The following is a 26,347-nucleotide window of genomic DNA, read 5'->3' as shown; positions in this document are numbered from 1 at the left end:
TTTAAAACAATGTAAACCAAATAATAAAGTCTGAGCTTCAGTTTAGTTAACCTCAGAATGATTTTGGATGAGGTTTACTAAGATTAATTGGTATTTAAAATTATTGTGCTGTATTTTTTATTTTGTTGCAATTGCTTTGTTAACTTTAATGCAAAACATACAGTTTCTGAGAGCCAAATAAAGTCATAGTCTGTTGGGGGCCGGTGAACTGGGTGCTGCAGCCTGTTTCGCCACTCATGCTCTTCATTTTGAATTGTAAAAATCTTAATTCCCAGTTCAGTGGAAGGCCATTGTAAAAAATGTTATGTACAGGGCTTCAAGTGGGTTTCAAAAAGTGGGAGGAGATCTCTAACAGGAGCGTTGCTTATGTATGAAAAGGGCTTGGGTGAACAAGTAAACTACATTTTTGTGATCCTGTAGTATGCCTGGCTGCCACCCTTCCGATATTTTAGTACAAAATTAAGTAAAAGGTGAACTATATACAGGAATTGAATAGCTGATGTACAATATCTTAAGTTGTTTTTACATTAATTATTCAAAAGTAGAGAATACTTCTTTGAGCCTCGGCGACCACTAGCTTCCCGGGGCTTATTATTAAGTTAGGAGGGGGGCCGTGCGGACTCCCCATCCAAGGGCTCAAATGAGCCCCGGAGACCACTACCTACCCGTGGCTTTTTTTAATTTAAGGAAAGGGGCAGCACGGACCCCCCTGTTGGGCTGTTCCAAGCCCCGGGGACCACCACCTCTCCAGGGACAAAATAAAAGTTTAAAGAGGGATGGTAGCCACGTGGTCCCCCTCCCAGGCCATATAGGGAACAAGGAACAACCCGGGGCCGGCCGGTAAACAAGAAAGGAGGGGGGGCACGTGAACCCCTCCTGGAGATATAGATGGTCATGGGAACCATGACCCCCCCAGGGCCGGCGCATGCTATTTCCCAGGGTGCCCGAACGCGGGACATATCTGTTTGCTTTTGCTTGACATGATATGACAACTCCCGCCAAGCGAAAGCAAACAATTTGGTGGGAGCTGGCAGCTCCTGCCAAGCAAAAGCAAACACAGGTTCCAGCGGGCGGGAGCTGTCAATGTGCTCCAGCCCGTAGGAGGCAGAGTTTTACTCTTTCCCTACCCACAGACATTCAGGCAGGGAAAGAGATGTAACTCTTGCTCGCAGGGAGCTGTATTACCAACAGCTCCCTCCATGCAGCAGGAGGGGAGCTGGCTGGGACCGTGGGGGCCTTGAGGCTCACCCTGCGGTCCCTTAACACTGGGTGCCCAGGGCACCCAGTGCAAAATGGCCAGGCCCCAGTAGATGGGGTCCCCAGGGCAGAAATCGGCCTGGGGAGGGGATTGCATGCCCCCCTGCCCTATTCATGTAAGGCCAGGCCCCAGCCACCAATAGAACCACCAATAGTTATAACACCAAGCAATCTGAATCCAAGTGATAAATCCAAGCCTTCTATTACTCATGTATGGATACTTGCAAGCATCTTGCTATCATTTCCAGAAAACATATATCAAAGAACAAATTGAAACAAGAATCTGACAGCAGCGTACATGCAGCGTTTTCAATTTTGAGAATGTAGAATTTTTCCTGTTACAAAATGACTGTTTGCTAACACATACATTTGTTGTTTAAATTTACTTAGCTCAATTTCTATGGATATACTTAAGAGGACACAATTTGAAAACAGTAGACTATCAACAGAAAATGTTAATCAGCCATATACTTGTATAAGTAGGTCATTTTAATATGAGCCTCTAGCCAAATCAAATGCATAACAAAAGCACAAAGGAGATGCCCAGCCATGTTATTTCCTTAGAATTTGTTAAAACAATCCACAGATGAATGATACACAGTAGTGTGTTAAAGATGTCCACTGCATCAGTAGCCTTCAATGAAATGATTCTGGGCTAAAGAATGATCAGAAATGGTATAACTCTACATTTGTGCTGTAATGCCCACGAGATGATTCAATCTATCAGCATTTGTAGAGTGTGCCACTTTCACCCCTGGGTGTATCTGGGCGCTGGGGTGCGAAGTCTCCGTTGGGCCATCTCCCCCTGTGACAGGTCTTGCGGAAACGTGGGAAGAGAGAAGAAACAAGCAGAAAAGACAAAACAGAGGGCAGAAAAATGAGCAAGCAAAACAGAGGGCGGAAAATCATACAGAAAAGACAAAACAGCAGAAGAAGGCAAAACAGATGACAGAAAAATGAGCAGAAAAGCAAAGCGGAGGGCAGAAAAACAAGCAGAAAATGCAAAACGGGCCAGAAAAACGAGCAGGAAAGGCAAAACGGCAGAAGCAGACAAAACAGAAGGCAGAAAAAAAAGCAGAAAGGCAAAACGGAGAACACTCAGACACTCACACACCCACTCACTCACAAACCCAGTGGGACACTCACACCCACTCAAAGACCTAAGTCAAAAACAAGCCGAAGAGGCAAAACAGAGCAAGAAACGAGCAGAGGAGGCACAAACAGAGCAGAAGAGGGTAAAACAGAGGGTAGAAAAATTAGCAGCAAAGGCAAAACAGAGCAGAAGAGGGCAACACAGGTAGCAGAAAAATTAACAGGAAAGGTATAACAGAGGCAGAAAAACAAGCAGAAAATGCAAACTAGAGCACTCACACTCATCCACTTACAGACCCCTCAGAGACTCACGCACCCACTCACAGACCCAATGGGACACTCTCACACCCACTCACAGACCCAAGTAGACACTCAGACTCCCTCACAGACCCATTCTGAGACTGAAGCACCCACTCAGAGACCACCTCAGGGTCATGCACCCACTCACAGACCCACTCAGACTCATGAACTCACAGCCCCACTCAGACACTCATGCACCCACTCACAAACCTACTTTGATACTCATGCACCCACTCACAGACCCACTCTGACACCCAGTGAGACACTTATACAGCCACTCCCAGACCCACTCAGACACTCTCATACCCACTCACAGATCCATTGAGACACTCATGCACTCACACACTCACTTTGAAACGTTACAGTTTGGAATTAAGATTAAAAAAAACCCCTTAGAAATTCACCTAAAAAACAAAGGTTACAGGGATGTTCTAGTTAGGAAAGAACATTAGAAAAACCTGAAAAATTCACTGAAAAAACTAAAGGTTACAGGGATGTTATACTTAGATTCAGATTTCACTCATACAAAACCCGTGAAATTCAGCAGTTCTAGTTAACTGACCTAACTATAACCAACACCCACTCAGTGCACTTCTTATGACCTCACATATTACATCACTCATGACATGGTCATTGATATCACTGATGACATCTCAAATGGCATCACTGATGACATCATCCACAGAATCACTCACACCTCCACTCATACCCCTATTTAACCTCTCATACACCACCCACTCACAAACCCACACAACCACTCACATACCCATACAAGCATTTGCAACCACTCGCTCATCCATAGAGCTATTCACACACACAACCACTCATCCATACAGCTACTCATACACACACTTATTCACCTACACAGCCACTCCCACAGCCACTCACACACTCATACTGCCTCTCAACACAGCAGCTGACTCACCCATACAAGCACTCACACACCCACTTACATACCCATTCACACATCCATACAAGCACTCCTACTTCCACTCACTTACCCATACAGCCATTCACACAGACTCTCACTCTCCAATACAGCCACTCACACACCAACTCACATAACTAAACACACATTCAAACAGCCACTCACTCACCCGTAGTCACTTACACTACCAGTAACTCACTCATACAGCCTTTCAACAGAGCCATTCACACACATACACTACAACTTACCCATTCACACATCTACTCACTTATCCATACAGCCACTCAGTCACTCTCCAATGCAACCACTACTACACCCACTCAGTTAACCAAACACCCACTCAAATAACTACTCTGTCACCCATGCAGCCACTTACACACCCAGTCACTCACCCATGCAGCTACTCACACATCCACTTGCTCCCCCATACAGCTAGTCACACCCACTTATTTACCCATACAACCACTCACACGGATACACACAGTCACTTCACAGCCTAAGCTTTACTATCAGTGAGAAATCGTTGCATTTTCAACCGCAACAAATTCAGCCCTGCCTCGGTTCCATTGTAAATAGAGCACCTTATATTGGCATCCCCCAGACATTAGAGGGTGCTGGCATTCCAGCAGCTGTTGCCTCTTTTTGAAACACGCCATCCCATCACTGTCCACACCGTAATGAAGTTGTTGGGAAGAACAGCTTCCTGCATAGTGATTGTACCACACACCAGGTTACAGGATTTCAGTGCTGCCTCTCACAGCAGTGGGTACAAGTTGAAGGGTATTTGGAAGGCCCCGTGTTGGTAACAACCAGGGACAGAATTCTCTTCTTTGGTGAAACAAGGCCCTTCCTAGACCTCCTTTTACAGGTGACCAGACCATCCTCATTGATGCATCTCTAGTGGAGAGCTTACCTCCACCAAATGACTTCATGGCATTTAGGCTCCTGTGCACCAGGTCCATTACATCAACTACCTGGAGTTTTTAGCCATCATACTAGCTGTTAGAGCCTTTCTCCCACTTCTAAGGGGGAAAACAGTACTCAAAAACAGACAACATGACAGCTTTGTTTACATCTAAAAATAGGGAGAATGCACTCACCCTACCTTTCTCAACTGGCACAGGAGATCTGACAGATACCAGTGCACAATAACATTAATCTGTTAGTGGAGCATCTCCTGGATGTGGAAATGATTTTGCAGACATGCTTTTCAGGACGCATTAAAAGGTCCACAAATGGGAACTCCGTCCTCAAGTCCTCTAAATGATAACTCTAACGCTGGGGGACTCCCAACATTAGACCTGTTCTGCACTCCTGAAAACGCAAAATGCTAAACCTTCGCTTCCAGGTATCCTCACTCAGAGTCCATGAACAATGCAGTATGAATGCAGTAGGGATGCTGGCCTACCCTATTCCACCTCTACCCCTCCTCATGTACATGTTAAAGAAAATGAAGCAAGTTCCCATGATCTTCATTCTAGTAGTGCCAACCTGGGCAAGACAGCTTTGGTATTTAATGCTGCTCATGATGTTGGTAAGTCCCCATGTGAAGCTCCCAATCAAGCCAGACCTTCTCGCCCAGCATCAAAGTCAGCTCTGGCACCCAGACCCATATTCTTGTACCTGTGTTATTAGCATTTGACTACCGTAACCTCCTGAGGGAATGTGTGGCTATTCTTCAGGAGGCCAGAAAACCTACTTTCTCACGGCTGCTATGTGGCAAGGAGGAAAAGGTTCATGCGCTACTTTATTACTAAAACAAAAATAGATCGGTTTATTGTTCCTGTGCAGGAGCTTGTGGCCCACCTTCTACGTTGTTACAAGGCAGTTCTTGCTCCATATTCCTACTTTTGGCTGCAGTTGCAGAATACCTTCAAAACCGAAACCATTCATCTATTTTTAGGGTTCATGTAATTAAAGCTTTCATGAAGGGTAATTCTTCAAAAGACACCTCTTGCGCCTGTCTGGAACCTTAATATGACCCTAACATGACTTTTTGGCCCTCCTTTCGAGCCTCCTTTAGAGGTATTATTGAGAACCAAGCCCTTACATTATGGGAACTATTCATTCTCCTTCATAAAGACAGTGTGGTGCTTTGTAACAATCCTACATTTTGGCCTAAGGTTGTATCATCGTTCCACATGAGCCAAACTATTGAGCTACCCATTTTTTTCCTTTTCCAGTCTATAGTGGAAAGGACACTTCATACTCTGAATTTTAAAAGGACGGCCATGTATTATTGATAGAACTTAACCATTCAGAAAGTCCATTCAACCTTTTATAGTCTTCGCCAAACTCCACAGGAAGTGTGCCATCTCTATACTAGCATTGCTAGGTAGATAGTTAAATGAATTCAGACCTGCTGTGCTAAACCCAAACACACTCTCCAAAACCACACTCTACACATAAAAAAGGAGCTACGTCAACTTTTTTAGGTAACATCCCTCTCATGGATATTTGCAAAGCTGCTTGCTATTTGGTCAGCACCACACACCTTTTGCAAGCACTACTTTGTGGACGTTTTAGCATGCCAACAAGCCATACTAGGCCAAGCTGTATTAAGAATATTATTTCAAACATCTGCACCATCTGCTAAGTAGCCACCACTTTTAAGCGGAACTGCTTTATAGTCTGCAGATTGTGTGTGTTTTCAGCATTCTCACGTGCGATGAACGGAAAATGTTACTTACCATGTAACAATCTGTTTGTCACATGTAGTGCTATATATTCACATTTTCTTCCTCCAGCCTGGAAGCCAGCGAATTCCCCAGATGTTTTCTATGCCTTTTCATTAATTAACTTTGTTATGCACAGCGCTCTGTTTTTGACACTACACTCAAGTTACACTACTCACCCTGTAAGCCGAAAACAATCTGGGGTGGAGTCTTGGTGCTGCTGCATTCTGGACCAATGGAGGACTCACAACAGGTCTTGTGACTCTAACTTCCTCAAAGAAAAAAAGTTGCAAACATCCGGGTCCAATACTAGATGGCAGGAGTATACAGAGCCCAGTATTCTGCAGCTCTGCACACTATGAATAAATGGTTATATCTGTATCAGAAAGTCTGTCTTGCAGAAAGCCTGTTACCTATACCTCCAACCTTGGTTCTTGATGGCAGGTGCAAGCCCCGTCAAGAATTCACAATGTTTGTGTGAGGAAATTGGGTGTATTATATGGTGTGGTTTTGAGGCCTCACTGTGTAATACACTTACCAGCCCCTTTAGGACTAGTAGGTTTTGTTTATCAAACCCCTAGCTAAATCCTGGGTAGCTGTGGCTGTAAGCAGTCAGGCTTGCCCAAAGTTGAGCATTTAAATAGCACCAAAACAATTGAAAAAGAAATGCACAGCTGTTGGAAGGCGGACCCCGAGGAGTCGGCGAGACCACCAAGGGGGGCCCTCACACTGTACGAAGTAGCCGAGCGCTGCCGAGAAGTCTCCTGTGAGATCCTTCTCCTATCACGTACTAGCACAGTAACACCCCCACACGGGACTCAAGGAGGTTGTCTCAAGACAAGCAATTCTTTATCGGCAATAAAAAGGTTACGAGGTCAATATTTACACGAAGGGATCGAGGGATCCACCAAAAGTCTCAGTGTCTCTTTGGAAGGGTAGGGGTAGCGGGACAGTCTTTGGCAGGAGTGCGGTACGAGGGTACCTGGGGCCCAGTTCTTATCCTCAAGCTGGAGGACCTCCGGATCTCGGAGGGGTCGAGCCGCGACGGCGTCAGCAGGGCTCCGGCGTACAGTTCGTGGAGAGCCGCGATCCAATCAGCAGGGCTCTCAAGATGGTTTCTGCTCAGCTCGAGCCGCGACGTCAGCAGGGCTCCGAGGGAGGTTTCAGCAAGGTTGGGCCGCGACAGCGTCAGCAGGGCTCCGATGTTCCAGGTGGCTTCAAAGTGTTCACAAGTAGGAGCCGCGACGCAGTCAGCAGGGCTCGTGATGGTTCCGACAAGAGTTCTTCTCCGTAGGGTCAGCCGCGATTCAATCAGCAGGGCTCTCGACTCCGGGATACAACTGCCGATCTGTGGCGGGGTCGCCCCAGATATAGGTCTGGAGCCCTTTGATGTCCGGACCCAGGCGCCCGGGGGGGGGGCGGAGAGGCCGGGTGGAGGTGGCCAGACGCCCAGCAGGAGAGGGGCCAGGCCCAAGGGAGTTGCAGGGCGATCACACCTCGAGAGGGGAGGACAGTTGGGGGTCCCATCGATACTGTCCTCCGCCGGGGGCGATGAATAGTTCCTGCGGCCCCCCCTGGCCAGTTCGTGGTGCCTCGATGTCGGGGCTTCGCTGGGGTCGAGGCCGGGTTGAGCGGGGTCGCGCTGGCTGGTGCACAGAGTCACGTGGATGCCAACAAGATGGCGGAGCCACGAGGGGTATGCGACCTCGTGCAGCTCAGGAGGAAGGGCCTCGGTGCAGTTCAGAAGGGTGGCCCGTGAAGGCCGGGGCGGGGAACGGGCACAATCCACGGGGTTAAGGACCACGCCACGAGGCCGGGTCCAACAGGCGTCCCCCCCAGCCGAAGGCATGGAGAGTCACCCATCTCCTTGGGGATTCTCCTCGTCAAGGCGGAAGAAGCGGGACAGGCCGTCGGCGTTGGCGTGGTCATTGCCGGGCCGGTGTTCAACGTCAAAGTCCATCCCTTGTAGCGAGATGGACCACCGCAGCAGCTTGGGGTTCTCGCCCCGCATTTGCATTAACCACCGCAGGGGCCGGTGGTCGGTCTGGACCCGGAAGTGGGTACCGAAGAGGTAGGGCCGGAGCTTCTTGAGGGCCCACACTACAGCGAAGGCCTCACGCTCGATGGTGCTCCATCGTTGCTCTCGGGGCAGTAGCCGTCGGCTGATGAAGGCCACTGGTCGGTCGAGCCCCTTTTCATCGGCTTGGGACAGGACGGCCCCGATCCCATACTCGGAGGCGTCCGTCTGCACCACGAACTCCTTATTGTAGTCAGGCGCCTGCAGCACCGGGGCAGTACACATTGCTGTCTTTAGGGTGTCGAAGGCTGCTTGGCAGTGGGGTGTCCAGTGCACCTTCTTGGGCTGCTTTTTGGACGTTAGCTCTGTGAGGGGGCCAACAATGCTCCCATAGTCCCGGATAAACCGCCGGTAGTATCCGGTGAGACCCAGGAAGGCCCGGACAGCGGTCTGGGTAGTGGGGGGTTCCCAGGCCTGGATGGCATCTATTTTCGGTTGGAGAGGGGCCACCTGCCCGCTCCCCACTTGATGGCCCAGGTAGGTCACGGATCCGTGGCCGATCTGGCATTTGCTGGCCTTGATTGTGAGCCCAGCCCGCTGGAGGGCGGCCAGGACGGCTTTAATGTGAAGGAGGTGCTCTGCCCAGTGGTTACACGGCAATGTCATCTAGGTAGGCCGCGCTGAAGGCCTCAAGCCCGGCCAAAACCTTGTTCACCAGTCTTTGGAAAGTGGCCGGGACGTTCTTCATTCCGAAGGGCATCACCCGAAAGTGGTAATGCCCATCCGGGGTCGAAAAGGCGGATCTTTCTTGGGCGCCGGGGGTGAGCTGGATTTGCCAGTACCCGGCGGTGAGGTCCAGCGTGCTCAAGTAGCGAGCGGCCCCTAGGCGGTCGATGAGTTCGTCGGCCCGGGGTATAGGGTGGGCGTCCGTCTTGGTCACTGCATTCAGGGCTCGGTAGTCCACGCAGAATCGTAACTCTGGGGGGTGGCCGGGAGCTGCGGCCTTTGGCACCAGGACGACAGGGCTGGCTCACGGGCTGTCGGAGGGTTCGATGACCCCCAGGGCCAGCATCTTCGTTACTTCGGCCTGGATGCATGCCCGCACTCGGTCGGGTACCCGGTAGGCTCTGTGTCGCACGGGGGGGCTCTCCCCGGTGTCGACGTCGTGGACGCACCAGTGGGTCACCCCCGGGGTGAGGGAGAAGAGGGCTGCGTAGTCCCGCAGCAGTTGCTGGCAGTCGTTGCGCTGTTCCGGAGTCAGGGAAGAGGCGAGTTGGACACCTTCGATCGATCCATCATGGACGTTGGACTGCAAGAGGTCGGGCAGGGGCTCGGAGTCGTCCTCGCCCCCCTCGTCGGTCGCCAGTAGCAGGCTCAGTTCGGTCCGGGCAAAGTGGGGTTTTAGCCTGTTAGCATGTAGGACCCGGAGGGGGTTCCGGGGGGACTCCAGGTCGACCAGGTAGGTGACGGGACTTTTCTTCTCCACTACCTTGAAGGGCCCGGTCCACTTGTCCTGGAGGGCGCCGGGTTCAACCGGGGCCATGACCCATACTTTCTGACCTGGCTCGAATTCTATGGTAGAGGAGTTCCGATCGTACCACCGCTTCATGTCCTCCTGGCTGGCCTCGAGGTTGGCTTCGGCCATGGCTCGGAACTTGCGGGTCTGGTTTCGGAGGGTCAGGAGGTATCGGTAGACGTCAGGAGGGGCGCCTTGGGGCTTCATCTCCCAGCCCTCCTTGACCAGGCTGAGGGGTCCGCGGACCGGGTGTCCATACAATAGTTCAAACGGGCTGAACCCCAGGGACCTCCCGATAGGCAAACAGGAGGCACGGCAGCAGGACATCCCATCTCCGCCTGAGGGGCTCTTCCAGGCCCTGGATCATTCCCTTTAATGTTCTGTTGAACCGCTCAACCAGTCCGTTCCCCTGAGGGTGATAGGGGGTCGTGAACTTGTATGTGACCCCGCACTGCTGCCACAGGGACCGCATGTATCTGGAAATAAAGTTCGTGCCTCTGTCGCTCACCACTTCGCGGGGAAATCCCACTCGGGAGAAGATCCCCATTAAGGCCCGGCCTACCACGGGGGCCGTTATAGTTCTTAGCGGGACCGCCTCCGGGTACCTGGTGGCGTGGTCCACGAGGACCAGGATGAAGCGGTGGTCTGGGGGTCCAGGGGCCCCACGATATCGATTCCGACCCGTTCGAACGGGGTGCTGACGGCTGGAAAGGGTTGGAGGGGGGCCTTGACCCGACCCCCCGTCTTCCCGCTGGCTTGGCAGGTCTGGCAGGACCGGCAGTGGTTGTCCACGTCTCTCCGCATCCGGGGCCAGTAGAAGTGGGTCACCAGACGGCTGTACGTTTTGTCTTGCCCCAAGTGTCTGGCGAGGGGCACATCATGTGCCAGGTTGAGCAGGAACTCCCGGAAGCGGAGGGGGACCACCAACACTCGGCTGGCCCCGAGTTCTGCCACTTTTTGCTCACTGTATAGCAGGCCCTCGGCCCAGTAGACCCAGTGGGTGCCGGTCTGGTCCCCGTTGGTTTGGGCGGACGCTTGTTGGCGGACCCCTTCAAGAGTGGGGCAGGACTGCTGCTCTTGTTGGAACTGCTCCCGGGTGGGGCCCCCTTCGTGTCGCCATTGTGTCAGCTCTGGTAGGGCGCACGGGGAAGCCATCTCTTCGGGGGAGGATTCACTAGGTCCAGGGTCGGTGTCCGCCTCCTCCTCACTGCTGGCGGGAGGGGGTGCGAGCCCCTCGGGCTGGGCGGCCCCGGAGGCCGAGGATGAGCGGGGGGCCCGGGCGGTCATGGACCGGGTGATGGCGCAGGCCCAGTCAGATAGTCCCAGCATTCGGAGGTGCTCTCGTCGCTCTACTTGAGCCCAGGGGGAACTCTCCAAGTCGTTCCCCAGGAGGCAGTCGACAGGGGCGTCGTCGCGTACCGTCACCTTCAGCAGGCCCGTCACCCCTCCCCACTCGAAGGGGACCAGGGCCATCTGGCACAGGCTTTCACTGTTGTCGGCCGTCCGGACGGGGCACAGCACATTCGGTAGAATCTGTTCAGGGGTCACCAGGTGGCAGCGGACAGCGGTGACACTGGCGCCGGTGTCACGAAGGGCTTCGGCCCGTTGTCCATTGACCGTGACCTGCTGCCGGTACTTCTGGGTGTTGCTTGGGATGAGGGTGCAGGGTACCATTTCTCGGCTACCCAGGCAGACCAGGGACATGGCTGCCGGCTCCCATTCAGTGGTCCCTCGGTCGAGGGTCTCCTCTTCCTCTTCTCCTTCTCCCAGGGCGGCGGCCTCCAGCTGTCGGGGCGGGGGCCCGCCGGCCCTGTTTCTTCGGTTCAGGGGGCAGACCGGATCGCTGGCATAGTGTCCGGTTTGTTGGCAGCCGTAGCACGTTACTGGTGGCCGTGGTCCGGGTCTGGCCGGGGGCGCCCCCCTTCGGGCTAGGCTCAGGGAGAGTTGTTGCTGCGGTGGCCCTCGAGGGGGGCTCCTGGGGGCCCCGGCGGGAGGGTCTCGGTTCCTGTTCGGCCCTCCCCCTCCACCGCGTTGGCGGGGAGGTCCGGTGGGGTTCCTCTGGTACTCCCCCATTGAGTTCCGGGGGACCCGGGAGTTGACCCATCGATCGGCCTCGACGGCGAGTTTTCGCGGGTCAGTCATTTTGCTGTCGAGGAGGTGCTGTCTCAGTTCCACGAAGCAATTGTTGGAGAGATGTTCCCACACGATGAGGTCGACCAGCTGCCCGTAGGTGGTTACTTTGCTACCTTTGATCCACCCTTCTAGGGCCCGACTGAAAAAGTCCACATATTCCACCCAGGTGGTACCCGGGATTTTCTTGCAGTCTCTGAACCGCTGGCGGTACATTTCCGCGGTTAGCCCGTAGCGGGTGAGCAGGGCCTCCTTCATGTGATCGTAGGAGGTCATCACCTCCTCCGGCAGCTGGAGCAGTGTGTCTCGACCCTCACTCAGGAACCGCCCCCACAGGCCCGCGCCCCAGTCTTTTCGAGGCACCCGATGAGAGGTCATGGCCACCTCGTAGGCCTTGAACCATTGTTGGATGTCGTCATTCTTGTAGTACTCCTTAACGACCTCTTTCGGGATATGTACCTTGGTCTCGGAAGGCGGTAGAGTGTCTCTAGTACTGGGGGCGTCGGTCCCTCCGTTCTTGGCCTTGATTTCGAGCTCCTTGAGACTGCGCTCGTGCTCAAGGGTCAGTTTCTTTTCCTCCAACTCCCGGTGTCGTCTCTTCTCCTCTATCTCCTCTTGAAGCCGTAGCTGCTCTAGGGCCAGTTTCTTTTCCGCCAGCTGGAGTTCGCCGTCCAGCCGCAGTCGTGCGAGCTCTAGCTCGTGGTTCCGGACCTTCTCCCGCTCTCGTATTTCTTCTTCGGAGAGGCCGGTTTCTAGGCTCTTTCTTCCTCCGGTTGCCGGAGTCAGTGCGGTTGATGTGGTCTCAGTCAGGGGCAAGGGACCTTCTTCCTGGGAGGGGCCTGCCCCGGCCTCCAGCCATGACCTCAGAGCTTTCTGCATCTCCTCTTTGGTACCTAGGCCGGTGCTTGCAATGCCTTTGTCTTTGCAGAACTGTTTTAACTCTTTGTGCGTATATTCTTCCAGCCGTTCGGGCTGGAACTCCATTGTCGCGTTGTTTTCCTGGCTGCTCATGATTACTGTTCGTTTGGATGGGTAGCTAGTGGGTACTGGCTGGTACGTACTGCGTTCGGCTCGGATCCCGTCGCTGGCCACGAAATGTTGGAAGGCGGACCCCGAGGAGTCGGCGAGACCACCAAGGGGGGCCCTCACACTGTACGAAGTAGCCGAGCGCTGCCGAGAAGTCTCCTGTGAGATCCTTCTCCTATCACGTACTAGCACAGTAACACCCCCACACGGGACTCAAGGAGGTTGTCTCAAGACAAGCAATTCTTTATCAGCAATAAAAAGGTTACGAGGTAAATATTTACACGAAGGGATCGAGGGATCCACCAAAAGTCTCAGTGTCTCTTTGGAAGGGTAGGGGTAGCGGGACAGTCTTTGGCAGGAGTGCGGTACGAGGGTACCTGGGGCCCAGTTCTTATCCTCAAGCTGGAGGACCTCCGGATCTCGGAGGGGTCGAGCCGCGACGGCGTCAGCAGGGCTCCGGCGTACAGTTCGTGGAGAGCCGCGATCCAATCAGCAGGGCTCTCAAGATGGTTTCTGCTCAGCTCGAGCCGCGACGTCGTCAGCAGGGCTCCGAGGGAGGTTTCAGCGAGGTTGGGCCGCGACAGCGTCAGCAGGGCTCCGATGTTCCAGGTGGCTTCAAAGTGTTCACAAGAAGGAGCCGCGACGCAGTCAGCAGGGCTCGTGATGGTTCCGACAAGAGTTCTTCTCCGTAGGGTCAGCCGCGATTCAATCAGCAGGGCTCTCGACTCCGGGATACAACTGCCGATCTGTGGCGGGGTCGCCCCAGATATAGGTCTGGAGCCCTTTGATGTCCGGACCCAGGCCCCCGGGGGGGGGGCGGAGAGGCCGGGTGGAGGTGGCCAGACGCTCAGCAGGAGAGGCGCCAGGCCCAAGGGAGTTGCAGGGCGATCACACCTCGAGAGGGGAGGACAGTTGGGGGTCCCATCGATACTGTCCTCCGCCGGGGGCGATGAATGGTTCCTGCGGCACCCCCTGGCCAGTTCGTGGTGCCTCGATGTCGGGGCTTCGCTGGGGTCGAGGCCGGGTTGAGCGGGGTCGCGCTGGCTGGTGCACAGAGTCACGTGGATGCCAACAAGATGGCGGAGCCACGAGGGGTATGCGACCTCGTGCAGCTCAGGAGGAAGGGCCTCGGTGCAGTTCAGAAGGGTGGCCCGTGAAGGCCGGGGCGGGGAACGGGCACAATCCACGGGGTTAAGGACCACGCCACGAGGCCGGGTCCAACAACAGCCCTCCCCCTCACCCCCTCCCATCCCTTATAGGCCCTGGGGATCCCATCCCCGGGGCCAGCTCACTTACTGTGTCCCGGGTAACCTACCCCGGGACACAGTTTCCCTGCCCGCACAATCGTAGGCAAGGAAACATGCATTTGCCCTTGTGTCGTGGGAGCATTTTTAAATCTCCCATCAGACAAGAGCAAACGAGAAAGTCTGCTCCTTGCTGGCGGGAGATTTAAACATGCTCCCGCCAGCTGGGAGCACACTTGTGTTCCGTTTCCCTGCCTGCACTCCTGTAGGTAGGGAACCTGAAAACATATTGCTCCCGCCTGGATGGAGCTTGCCAAAAACAGCTGCTCCCTCTGGGTGGGAGCAATGCCGGGTCCAGCACCATGGGGGGGGGGGGGGCTGGCTGAGGCCGCAGGGGCCCTGGGGCTCCCCTGCGGCCCCAACATTGTGATTGGTGGGCTCCCCGGGTGGGCACAAGGACACCCACCTATAATCAGTGCAGGTCCCAGGGGGAAAATATAGTTGGGGAGGGAGGCTGCGTGGACACCTCTCCTTTTTTATTATATTTAGCCCAGGGGATGGGGCTCCCGGGGCCTAATGAGGCTTGGGGGGTTGCACCCCCTTCCCCTTAGAATTTGGACCAGCGGAGAGGGGCTGCACGCCACCCTCCCCTGTTTAATTGTATTTAACCCTGGAGGATGGGTTCCTCATGGCTTTTAAGGCTCAAGGAGAGGGTCCACACAGCACACCTCCCCTTTTTTATTGGAATTTGGCCCTTGGGATGGGGTCCTCGGGGTAAATTAAGGCAAGGGGAGGTGAGCCACATGCCCCCTCTTCTTAAGTATGCAATTTAGCCTCACGGAGTGGGGTCCCTAGTGCCTAATAAGGCTCTGTGAGGTGGGCTACATTACCACCCTCCCCTTTAAAATAATACAGTGCCCTCACTGTTTTTGTTCGTTTGGCCCCAGATAGTGGGGTCTCTGGGGCCTCATAAGGCTCAAGGAGTGGGGCTGCATTTAACCCTTCTGCTTTTTTATTGCTTTTGGCCCTGGGGGGTGGGGTTCCCGGCGTCTGATATGGTGTGGGAGGGGGCCTGCGTGTCCCTTCCATTTAAGAATTCAGCCCTCAGGGATGGGTTCCCCGGGGCACAATAGGCTCAGGGAGGGGGGCCACCTTCACCTTTATTTAAAATATTGCCCTGAGGGATGGATTTACCTGTGCACCCCTCCCCAAATTGCGGTATTTGAACCCGGGGAATATGGTTCCCGTGGTCTCTTAAGGCTCAGGGAGGGAGGTATCACATGCACCCCTCCCCTATAATTAAAATATAGTGTTCGGGATGGGGTCCTCGGGCCTATTTGGGTTTGGTAAGAGGGGGCCACGTGCCCTCTCCCCTAATGTAAATGTATTTTGCCCCGGGGCATGGGATCCCAAGGGCTTCTTAAGGCCTAGGGAGGGGGCAGTACGTTCTTCTCCCCTATAATTAAAGTATGGCCCGGGGGATGGGATCCCTCTAGTCCATTCGGTTTGGGGGCCACACAACAACCACTGCTAATGTTAAAGTGTTTGGTTCCGGTGGATGGTTTCCCCAGGTCCTCTTAAGGTTTGAGGAGGGGGGCACGCATCCCCCTCCCCTAATAATGCAATATTTGGCCCCAGGTGAGGTGGTCCATGGGGCCAGTAGTTGCTTGGGTAGGGGAGCAACGCACCCTCTTTAAAAACAGAGGCATGAGGTCCCCAAGGATAACAGGGGCTTGAGGAGGGGGCTCTAATGCCATAATCGTTTATAGAGTAATGTGTAAAAAAGAAAATTGGATGATGACATCAGTGATGTCATTTGAGATGTCATAAATGATGCTATAAATGAGGTCATAGAATGTCCTGAGTGATGTAATATGAGGTTCTAAGCAGTGCATGGTGGGGACGTGAGTTATCGTTAGCTCTGCTAACTATAACTGTAGAATTTCTGTATTTGTGTTAGTTTCAAAACATTACATAGGCACTTAAATTCCAACCAAACTACAGCGGTTTATCAAAACAATGCCCTTTCAGGCTTAGAGTGCCGCATAAATGATTCAAAGAAGAGCAGGAAACCCTGGGTAGTTTCCAAGTTTTATGTGGAGAGCAGCTACTTTGTATGGAACACAACCCCACCACGACACAACAACTCCGCTTACCTCAAATGTCTGTTTTTCTACCAAAATTTTTAAGCATATGATTAGCTCAGTGACATCCACGGCGAGCTAGAAAGTGACAACGCCTTTTGCATTTTTACAGCAAGGTCTTTAAGACTTTGTCACTAGACCTCCAAAATGCTAGTGGTGATAACCCATTCCTGGATGGGTGATATTTCTTACAACTCCTTCTGAGGTCAATTTTGTTTATTTACATATGTGATTTGAAAACCAGTGCAGGGGCTAGAATTTGTGACTTCTGGGGTGAAATCCAACCTCCTAACTTGTATCCCGCAGTGGCTTCAGGACACAGCCTTCTTTTAAACAAGGCTTTGTTGGAAACTCTTTCAGCTGAAGTAGAGAAACACACCTTGGGTTGATAGTTCACAGACCGATCACACTGTGCCATAGACCTGTAGCTTCTGATCCTAAGTTCATGAATACGGTGGTTGAGTCTCAGGCGATGTGCTAATCGATCCTTCACTCAATGATGGCTTTAGTAGAAGCTACATAAAGATGTATGTTGTCAAAAACATTACTCAGTGTACAGTATATTGGTCGCTGATTGTGATCTATTGTTTGTGCATTATGGTTTCCTAATGGTGCGAAGTCCTCTATCTTAGTGACCGTTAATGGTAGAGTTAGTACCTTTGTGATCTGTCTTCATCTCCCTTTTTTAACCGACTCTTTTCCTTTGGACAGGATCGCGATGGAAACCTACATTCGTCAGAGACAGCTGATCATGTCCCCGTTGATCACCTCCCGTGTGATTGGTGAAAATGAGCCACTCACTGCCGTCTTCAACAAAGTGATAGCTGCTAAGGAAGTGAACCATAAAGGGCAAGGTAAGATTCTGTAAATGGTTGGAATGGTCTTTCTGCAAATCAAACTAGTAATATTGTTTTGAATTTTTACTATCCAAAATAAACTTAGTTGAGATTGTAAAGTCTAGAAGCTTACTCAGCTTGCTCAGAAACCAGGCACTTTCATTGTAAGCCTTATCTAATGACTGTGGTGGAAGGTTGTGAGGAGTGTGAGAGAACGTTTGGTAGTGTCACTTCTAGTGGTGAGTGATGTTGGCAGAGAGAGTCTTCTATAGTGATTAGTACTGTCTAATGGGTACAAGATTGTTTTTGGTAGTATGTGGTTCCTAGTTTGTGTCTGCTGTTATAGTGCTGTCCGTAGTGAGAGATTTCTAGTGTGTGAGGAGTGAGTGCTGTCAATAGTGTGAGGCTGCTGCTACTCTGAGAGGTGTGACTGCTATATGTAGCATGTGGCTACTACTATATGTGTGATCTGAGAGGGCTTCTGGTTGTTTGTGATTGCTGTTCTGATGGGTATGGAGTGATGTAATTAGTGCAAGTCTGTTAGCATGTGAAGGGTGTAAGAATGCTTTTGGTAATGTTTGTCTGCTAGTGTGTGAGGAAGTGAGTGCTCAGTGGGGTGTCTGGTGCTTCACAATAAGAGCTTTAACCGTTACCCTCATATCTTTTTAGAGGTCATGATTGAAGTCATGCTTTGTACTTGGACAAGTACTGACCTTGGAACAGCACTGCAGCAATCGGTCCTAAGCTGTGTCCTGTTCTGCCACATTTGAGCTTTGGACAGCTTTCCCTAATGAGGGTGCCAAAGAGTGGACAGTGGCATTAATGACTCAAGCTAACTACTCATGAGATTCCTTGCCAGTTAGTGCTGGCTGATCACCTCCCACTCCCAACCCTCCAGGTCTTTGTGAAATCTCTGGACCCCACATTATGTGCGCAACCCGTTGTATTTACTGGCATCTCCAAGCAGCAACTACATCCTGGAGCAGAGACTCAGCCCATTCTGACCAGACCCCTTAGTCCTCACAGACACTCACCCTCTGCTCTTAGACTCTGTCTCTGGCTTCACATGAATAGCTCTGCATCAGTTTCTGGTATCTGCTCTCCGTGGCTGATACCGGTCCCAGTACATCCACCCTAAACCCGCTCCAATTCCCTTGCCAGCATGCACACACAACACACATGTGCAGCCAAGTGAACTTAATTTGCAATGTGTATGTGTGATATAATTGGCTTGGCAGAAGCAAATGGTTTCTCACCAGGCGTGATCGCTATTCTGCACATGTGCTAAAGAGCACATACTTGCGAATGCACAGAAGAACACCATATTTATTCACAAGAGAAAGCAGCAAAGCACAGCATAGACCAGACCCGCCGCTGTCATTTCCAACTGGGATGAAGGAGAAGAAGCTCTGAGGGAAGGTCAGCTGGGGTCAAACAATACATCATGCATCCACTACTTGGAGAGAGGTAGCAAGCATCCCCACAGCAGCTCTGCTATTTATTTACTGCAACACAACACATACCATCAACCAACTCACTCCATGCACTGCTGTCATCATGCTTGGAAGCCATGTGCATCGTAGCAGTAGGAAAATGCAGAGTGCATCAAGCCTGCCACTGCTGGCACAGACAGCATGACAAACTACTGCTGTTTTTTCGAGTGGTGACCTGCACTGTATCTGTTGGAGATTGTGGTGACAATGACAGGACTGGAATCTTCTGGGCAAGTGTGCAGTAACAATGCACCTCCGTAGTAGTTCATGTGCAAATGTTGCCTGTTGGATTGAGGGTTCCCAGGGCAATCAAGTGTTGCTGGGCTTCAGTTGCGACAGTTGAAGTTTGGAGTCTCACAGGATTAATACATCCACTGTTGGGGTATTTGTTTGGTCTCATAGTCACAGGTTCAAGCACCGCTTGGTCCACACTGGCTTCATTCTTCCAAGGGTGATAACATGAATACCATTGAGATGGGTACCAATAAACTGCTGGTATTCAGAGTCAAGATACTCTTATGGTTGAATGTATGCTTTATGATACAACTGTGATAGTAGCTCCTGTGTCCTCGGACCAACTTTCTGCTGGGTTCAAACTGCACTCTTTTAGCACTTCACCGTCACCGGTGGTGTGGATTATAAGCTCAGAAGTCTTCAAAGCATACAATAACAGCTGCTAAATCAAATCCAGCCCGTGTTTTACTTTATAAAAAAATGCTTTAATTGACACAGAAATAAATAATACCATTGCAAAAATAAATGTGCACAATGAAAACCAGCTATCACTAACCCTTTTAAAGACTTTTAAAGTAAAGACTAGCGTAAGACTGCCTCTCAGTTTCAAACTTTTTAAAGCACCTTCCTATGGCATTTGTCACCCAGGTCCCATTGTGAAACTCGTTTCTATTATAACTGTCAAACAAGTCGCAGTGTTAATCCCTTTCTCTCAATTTGGCAATGAATGTTTAACCACTCCTATTGAATTTGTCAGAGTTCAAAGAGTTGAACTCCATCCTACTATGTTTTCCACTATGCTACACCACACAGAGCTCCAGACTACTGCGTTTGTCATTTTGTCTTCTTATCAATGTCACCGTTTGTTATGATGATCAAAGGAACTAGTTCATATGCAGGCTAACACAATTGCTCAATGAAATGGCCATAAAGAAGATTCATAATAAAAGATGGAACCATCGCCCTTCCACAGTGTGCACCAAGAACACCCATTTAGCACTTAATGCTCAAGTTACCAGTGCAAAAACCACAAGGTGATGGGTGGAACGCTTGAATTAATCTCAGATATTGGCAGTCGCTCGGGCCACATCCCGATCCATCATTTTTTTGCCAACCATGCCTCTCTAGTTTAGAATCAGCCATATGTAAATCAGTCTTGATCCAGCTCCCCATGGGAACAGTCCTGTCCGAACTGCCAGACGAGAGCCTCCTTGGACTGGAAACAAACATCCTGAGATTGTTTTTGGGGTATTACCCTTCATTAGCCAGGTTAGCTTGATTCCAGTGGAACAGTGAGCCTGGGACCCACGCCTGAGCATACCTGGGTCATTTAGGGTGTCAAATGCAAAAACAGCAAGATAATGGATGGAATGCTTGAATTAATCTCAGATAATGGCTATTACTCTGCCCGCATCCCGATCCATCATTTATTTACCCACCATGCTTCTCCAGTTTGGACCCAGCCATGGGCAAATCAGTCTTGATCGATCTCCCCATGGGAACATTCCAGCCTAAACTGCCAGGCCAGGTCCTCCATGGACTGGAAAGAAGCATCTTGGGACCGGTTTCGAGGTATAGCCCCTCATCAGCCAGGCTTGCTTGAATCTAGTGGCACAGTGAGTCTAGGACCCACGTCTGGTCATACCTGGCGCAGCAAATGCAAAAAACAACAAGGTGATGGATGGAATGCTTGAATTAATCTCAGTCACTGGCAATTGCTCGAGGCTGCGTCCCAATCCATCTTTTTTTTGCCCTCAATGCTACCCCAGTTTGGACCCAGCCGCAAATCGGTCTTCACCCTGCTCCCCATGGGACCAGTCCAGCCTGAACTATCAGGCCAAACTGGAATGGCGTGGTGAGCAAAAAGAACAATGGATTTAGTCCCAGATCTCTGTACTGGGGGTGAGTGTTTGACATTGTTCAGCATTCTGTCCATCATTTGTTCTTTTTGCTCAAGTTACCATGACAGAGCACTTGATGGTTTACTCGGGTAGATGGTGTGGTTTAGAAGCTCAGAACTTAAATTGCACTCTTTAACAAGTAACACATTAATGTCTAGTCAGTGCTTTTATTTTGATATAGAAAAAGTACTTAATTGACACACACGTAATTACTAAATATAAAAATACAAAAGAAAACCAGAATTTTCTGTTAGAGATTTTTAGCTGCAGATTCCTCACCTTTTGAAATCTCCACAGGCGTCGGACTGGATCCTTTTAGTGGTGCCTGTGTGCTGGAAGGAGGCTCATTCTGGCTCCGCACTGACGCACCGTTACACTTCGAAAATGGCATGCTTGCCTATATAGGTGCCACTCCATGTACTGTTGTCAATTCCATTCTTTCTGCATCACCAAACGCGAGTTCTGAGCTCTCTTAGTGCCTCTCAGAGGCATTTTACCTCAAACGTCTCCTGTAGGGACTGTTGCAAACAAATGTCTCTCTGTGACAGATTCCCACTATATATGCTTGTGGTGCCTGAGTTTGGGCCATAACTTCAAGACCTGCATGGATTGTGTGCTGATGAACATGAAGATCATTATGGAACGCTAGACTAAACTCTACTTCACCAAGCATAAGAAGACTCCTCCACAATGCCGCTCCAAGTTGTGGTCCACGTCCAAGGTCTGTTCCTTGTCTCTTTCCTTTTCCCAGATTCCTCAGAGCTGCTCTAGAGGTCGGTCTTCATTGCACTTTGTCTTCAGGTAAACCTAAAAAGAAACAGAAAAGTCGAAGCTGGATTCCGCTCCCTCGCTCTACTCTTCTTAATCTCGCTCCTGAAGTTGGCCAACTTTGGAACGATCCCACAATTTGACATGAGTTTCTGAGGCCAAATGTAATGTTGCTCTAGATCGTCCTACTCTGGATGACTGTACTATCCTGTTGCAGCACACTTCACTTGACAGCCTTGTGGTTCAGGCGTCCAAAAGACTAGTACGTTTCCTACCACTTCCTCTGACAGGGAATCTAAGTGAGTGAGAATGTTCGGCAAGCGGGTCTTTTTCTCCACCAGCCTGGCTTTCTGCTCTGTCAATGCCAGCTGCTTGTTGGTGTGCTACAGCCATACCCTTTTGGTATTCGGTGGCACAAGCCCTCCTTATTCTGCCTAACTCTGTCCTTGCTCAACCAATTCAGGATGATCGGGATGCAGCCAAGTTCACGATTTGTTGTGGATTGGACATCACCAATTCATCAGGCTAACTATTGTTACCAGGGTTGCTATTCACTGCCACGGGTGGATGCGATCAAGTGGGTTCTCTGGCTATGATGCCCAGTCTTCCCTGATGAACATGCCTTTTGACAGGACGCACATTTTCTGGGGCAATGTTGTTGCAGCTCTTAAAGGATTTAAAGAAAGCAGGGCTACCGCTCATTCTGCCTCTCTGCCAGTCATAGCGATTTGTGTCTTGGTGCAGCACACGTCAAATGTACCCCTCCAGGCCAAGTTATCTGATGATCTGTTGTTTGTTTGGTCTCTTGTGCGGAATGGCTTTGCTTTGGGCACAGTTACAAGTTAACTTTTGTGCCTTTTGGCATTAATACGGCTGCCGGAAGGACCCTCATTGTTTAAGTCACCAGTTGTGATGTGATTTCTGAAGGGGCTTCAACATGTTTCCCTCGTCTTCCTTTGTCATGCTCCAGTGGGACCATAATCTGGTCCTTACTTATTTGGTATGCACCCTGTTCGAGCCACTTTACTGCTGTCACATACCGCTCCTTACCATTGAGACAGTGTATCCCATCACCATCCCCTTGGTACGAGGAGTGAGGTGAGTGAGTGAGTGAGGTTCAAGCTTTTTGTGTCAATCCACCGCTACTTTCTTCCCAAATAACCGGGTTCTGCGCACACTGTCATCCTTCCTGTCGAAAGTTGTGATGCCGTTCTACATTCCTGAAGCAATCGCCATGTGGGCGTTCTATGCTTCGTTCCACTCCACTAAGGAGGAGAGACTCCATCGCTTAGACTCGAGGAGAGTGCTGAGCTTCTACATAGATTTTACCAAAGAACAACAACAGGACATTCAGCTGTTTGTGGGGTTCTCTGGAGCCAAAAAAGGCAATGAAGTGCAGAAGAGAACTATCTCCACTGTACTGTGCTCTGCAAAAAGATCTGCTATGCAATGGCTAATAAGCAGTCTCCACAAGGACTGTATGCTGATTCTACCGGGGCCAAAGCTGCTACCACTGCATTTGCACACAGAGTCCCTGTCTTAGCAACTGCCAGGCAACCTTGTGGGCGTCCCTCCTCAAGTTCACGAAGCACTATTTTCTGGACAGTCAGGTTCACTGAAAGGGGCTTTTTCCCCGTTCGGTCTTGCAAGACTTTCTGGTATGAGTCCCTTCACAGACTCGCCTCTAATAGGTACTGCTTCGGTGTCTATTCAAAAGGTGAGGAATCTGCAACTGGAAGTCTCTAAAAGAAGAACAAGTTACTTCCCTTCTGTAATTCTCTTTCTGGTAGAGACTGTCTAGCCACAGATCCCTCACCAACCCTCCCATCCTCCCAGTTCTGTGATACTATATCCTTTAATAACATCGCAAGTTTAGGAATCTGCACACTGTCTATCAATTTACTTTTGGAGCTCTGCGTCTGGGTGCAAAGGCAGTCTTGAAAGCAACTTACGTCAGCGCACGAGTGGCACCTATGTAGGCCCTGCGTGTAATTTTCAAAGTGGAACTGTGTCAGCGTGGAGCCACAAGGCGTTATTTTCTGGCATTTATAGGTACTACTGAAAGGTTGTCGGATCCTGGGTAGTATTCAAAAGGTGAGGAATCCAGGACTAGATAGTCTGTACCAGAAAGAGCGAGCGTTACCAAAGGCGAGTAACTTGTTCCTGCCATAATTAACTTGTTCTTCTCGCCCCGTTCTGGTCTAGAGATCTGTGTAAAAAGCTCTTTCGCTACTGATGGAAAATCTGTTACTCCAGAGTTTTTCCTAATTTAAGTATCCGACAGTTCCCATTGTAAACCCATTTTTATTTGAGTTGTCAGAGTACACCATGTACACATGTAAAATCCCTTTTAATTGCATTTTTCTAGAGTGTACGCAATATAAAACCCCTAACTATTAGAGTAACAGAGTTAACAGTAACATTTCTACCTACTGCATTTGTTGCAGGGTTGCACGATGCAAAGCCACATAGTAATGCACTTTAATTCACACACAACTAAATATAAAATTACAAAGGAAAGTTAAACCTCTCTAGCTCCTTCTGAGTTAATAAGAGCAAGAATGTATGTAAAACCCCTTCCGTTGGTGTTTGTGACAGATTTTAGTAAGTAAAACCCCTCTCTGTGGGGTTTAGAATGTAAAACCCCCTCCTGTTTTATTAATTGTCTGAGTCCACAATGCAGAAATCATTCCTACTGTATTAGTGGGTGTTCACAATGTAACCCCCCTTTCTACTGTATTTGTTAAAGGATTTCACAAAGCGTTTTTCTACTGTTTATGACATGTCATCCTTATTGACAATGTCTGTCAGTTATGAACAAAGGAACTACTTTATTGGTGAGCTAGCAGAATTCCTGCTCAATCAAAAGGTTAAAAAATCAACAGGGGCGGGGCTGAAGCCTCTTCTTGTACACTGCTCTCCTAAACTCTCTTTTGTTCGATTGCATGACCTCTGGCATACAGCCAAAGCGGTCAAATTAGACCAAATAAAAAGGCATACATCTAGAGTAATAAATATAAGTGCCCTTTGAAGCATGATTAGGGAATGGCAAAAAAAGACTTTCATTTGAAGTTTTGGGTCCTCCTTGTATGTTTTTTTTAGGCTGTTGGTGTAGGTGTATGACATCTGCTGCTCTGTTCAACATTGACATTAAATAATTTTTAAAGTAAAAATGGCACATGCATGATTCCAGTTGAATTAAAAATGATCAGAAATAATCAAAGGTGGCCAAAGTTTAATACCATTAATTCTGCTATGTGGATATTATAACTCCTTTACTCAAAATGAAATGCAAATTAAATCCATTATTTGGATGATATTGCTTCTTCCTCAAATGTAAGGTTAAATACTGACTATTAATTTTAAATTTCTTAATTTTAGCTTCTTCCAACTGCTAAACCATCCGCTCCATGTCTTCTCTGTTGCTATCCCCAATTTAATGCTTAGCATAAAAATACAATGATAAATGAATAGAATACAACTATCATTAAATCTGACCTATTCATTATGCAGATCTGGGCCTATCATTATTGATCACATATTTGCTTTGAGTCCAGAGAAGGATAAGTGATCCTCCTATATTATGGTGGATGAAGTTGGGCTGATACTCAGGCTGTGCATTTACTTTTGTAAACTTCAGGAATCAATATTTTTGAGTCCCAAGTGTTTCAGAGGTTTTTATGAACCTTGTTGTTTGTATTTATGTGACTTATAGAAACACCTTTTCTCCAATTAGATCTCATGTCATTGTAATTATATGAAAATTGTTTATTTACAGTTTTACATTACGCGCTTAAGTGTTTCTCCTTTTTTCTTTTTCTGAATTTCCACTTTCATTGTTACATATATTCTTGATTAGGTCTTTGGGTTTCTCTGAAACTGTTACCCGGCGACTTGGCACAGGTGCAGAAAGACTTCTCCCACCTCATTGACCGATCAACAGCTGTTGCCCGCAAAATGGGTTTTCCAGAGATCATCTTACCTGGTATGTATGTGCTTTGCATTATGTTTTGGAATATATGAGAGGGTGTTGATGGAGACCAGCTCTGTGAAGTGTGATCTACCATGCCACGTACCGTGTCTTTTAATTGATTTAAGTCAGTCCAACTGAGCCATTTGTTTTTCTAAAGCAGATCAATGGTTGTTGATTGGCAAAGCTTCACACTATTTTCCTCTTTTGTGTTTCTGTCACCACCGAAAAAATGTTTTTTTACTTTTGATCCCTAATTGGCATCTGATTGTTAATTTAAAAACAAATAAGGAAACTTTGGCATCTGGCTATTTGGGATGTTCATTAAGATTGCAAAGTGTTTCAGATGTACAAAAGAATATTGTAAGAAATGTCATTTACAGAGAGAAGTTACCCTATTTTTTAATGCATTTTGTGCTCATATTGTTTTTACAAATGCATTCGACATAAAGGCTGCATTTGTGTGCCAGCATTTTGAGCCCAGCAAGCAGAGGCAAAACCAGATCTTGAAGAGTTGAGGCCTCTACTGAGGCTCCTGGTAGAAGTTCAGTGATATTAATGGTGTTGCCCTTGATAGACTTAGCAGTTCTACTGGCCCCGTAATTGTCCCTTTCTCTACATGTCCTTCCTCCTCACAATTCTGCTGGTTTCATCTCCACTCCTTTCTAAGTTTTGTTTTTATTTTGATGTTTGATACTGCTGTCTTGTGTGTCTTCTGTTTGGAAAGCTGTTAGCTCTGTTATTGATAGTTGCATTTCAGAGGACTGAATAACCTGATATTCTGCCTTCAAAATGTCAGTACATTTCTATAATCCT

The 26,347-nt window shown here is 49.4% G+C and overlaps 1 protein-coding gene across 1 annotated transcript in view; it reads left to right on the top strand.

The window, feature by feature from the left end:
* DOCK5 (dedicator of cytokinesis 5) overlaps window positions 1-26,347 on the top strand; it is a 923,455-nt gene that overhangs the window by 355,759 nt on the left and 541,349 nt on the right. Inside the window, exons 12-13 of the mRNA XM_085632878.1 lie at window positions 17,041-17,183; window positions 25,421-25,546. Coding sequence (XP_085489004.1) covers window positions 17,041-17,183; window positions 25,421-25,546 — 269 coding nt within the window. The remainder of the gene's footprint in view (window positions 1-17,040; window positions 17,184-25,420; window positions 25,547-26,347) is intronic.

This window comes from Triturus cristatus, chromosome 11 (genome assembly GCF_964204655.1).
Source record: "Triturus cristatus chromosome 11, aTriCri1.1, whole genome shotgun sequence".
NCBI lineage: Eukaryota > Metazoa > Chordata > Amphibia > Caudata > Salamandridae > Triturus > Triturus cristatus.
The sequence above is the reverse complement of the archived record's forward strand: the minus strand, read 5'-3'. Positions and strand labels throughout refer to the sequence as shown.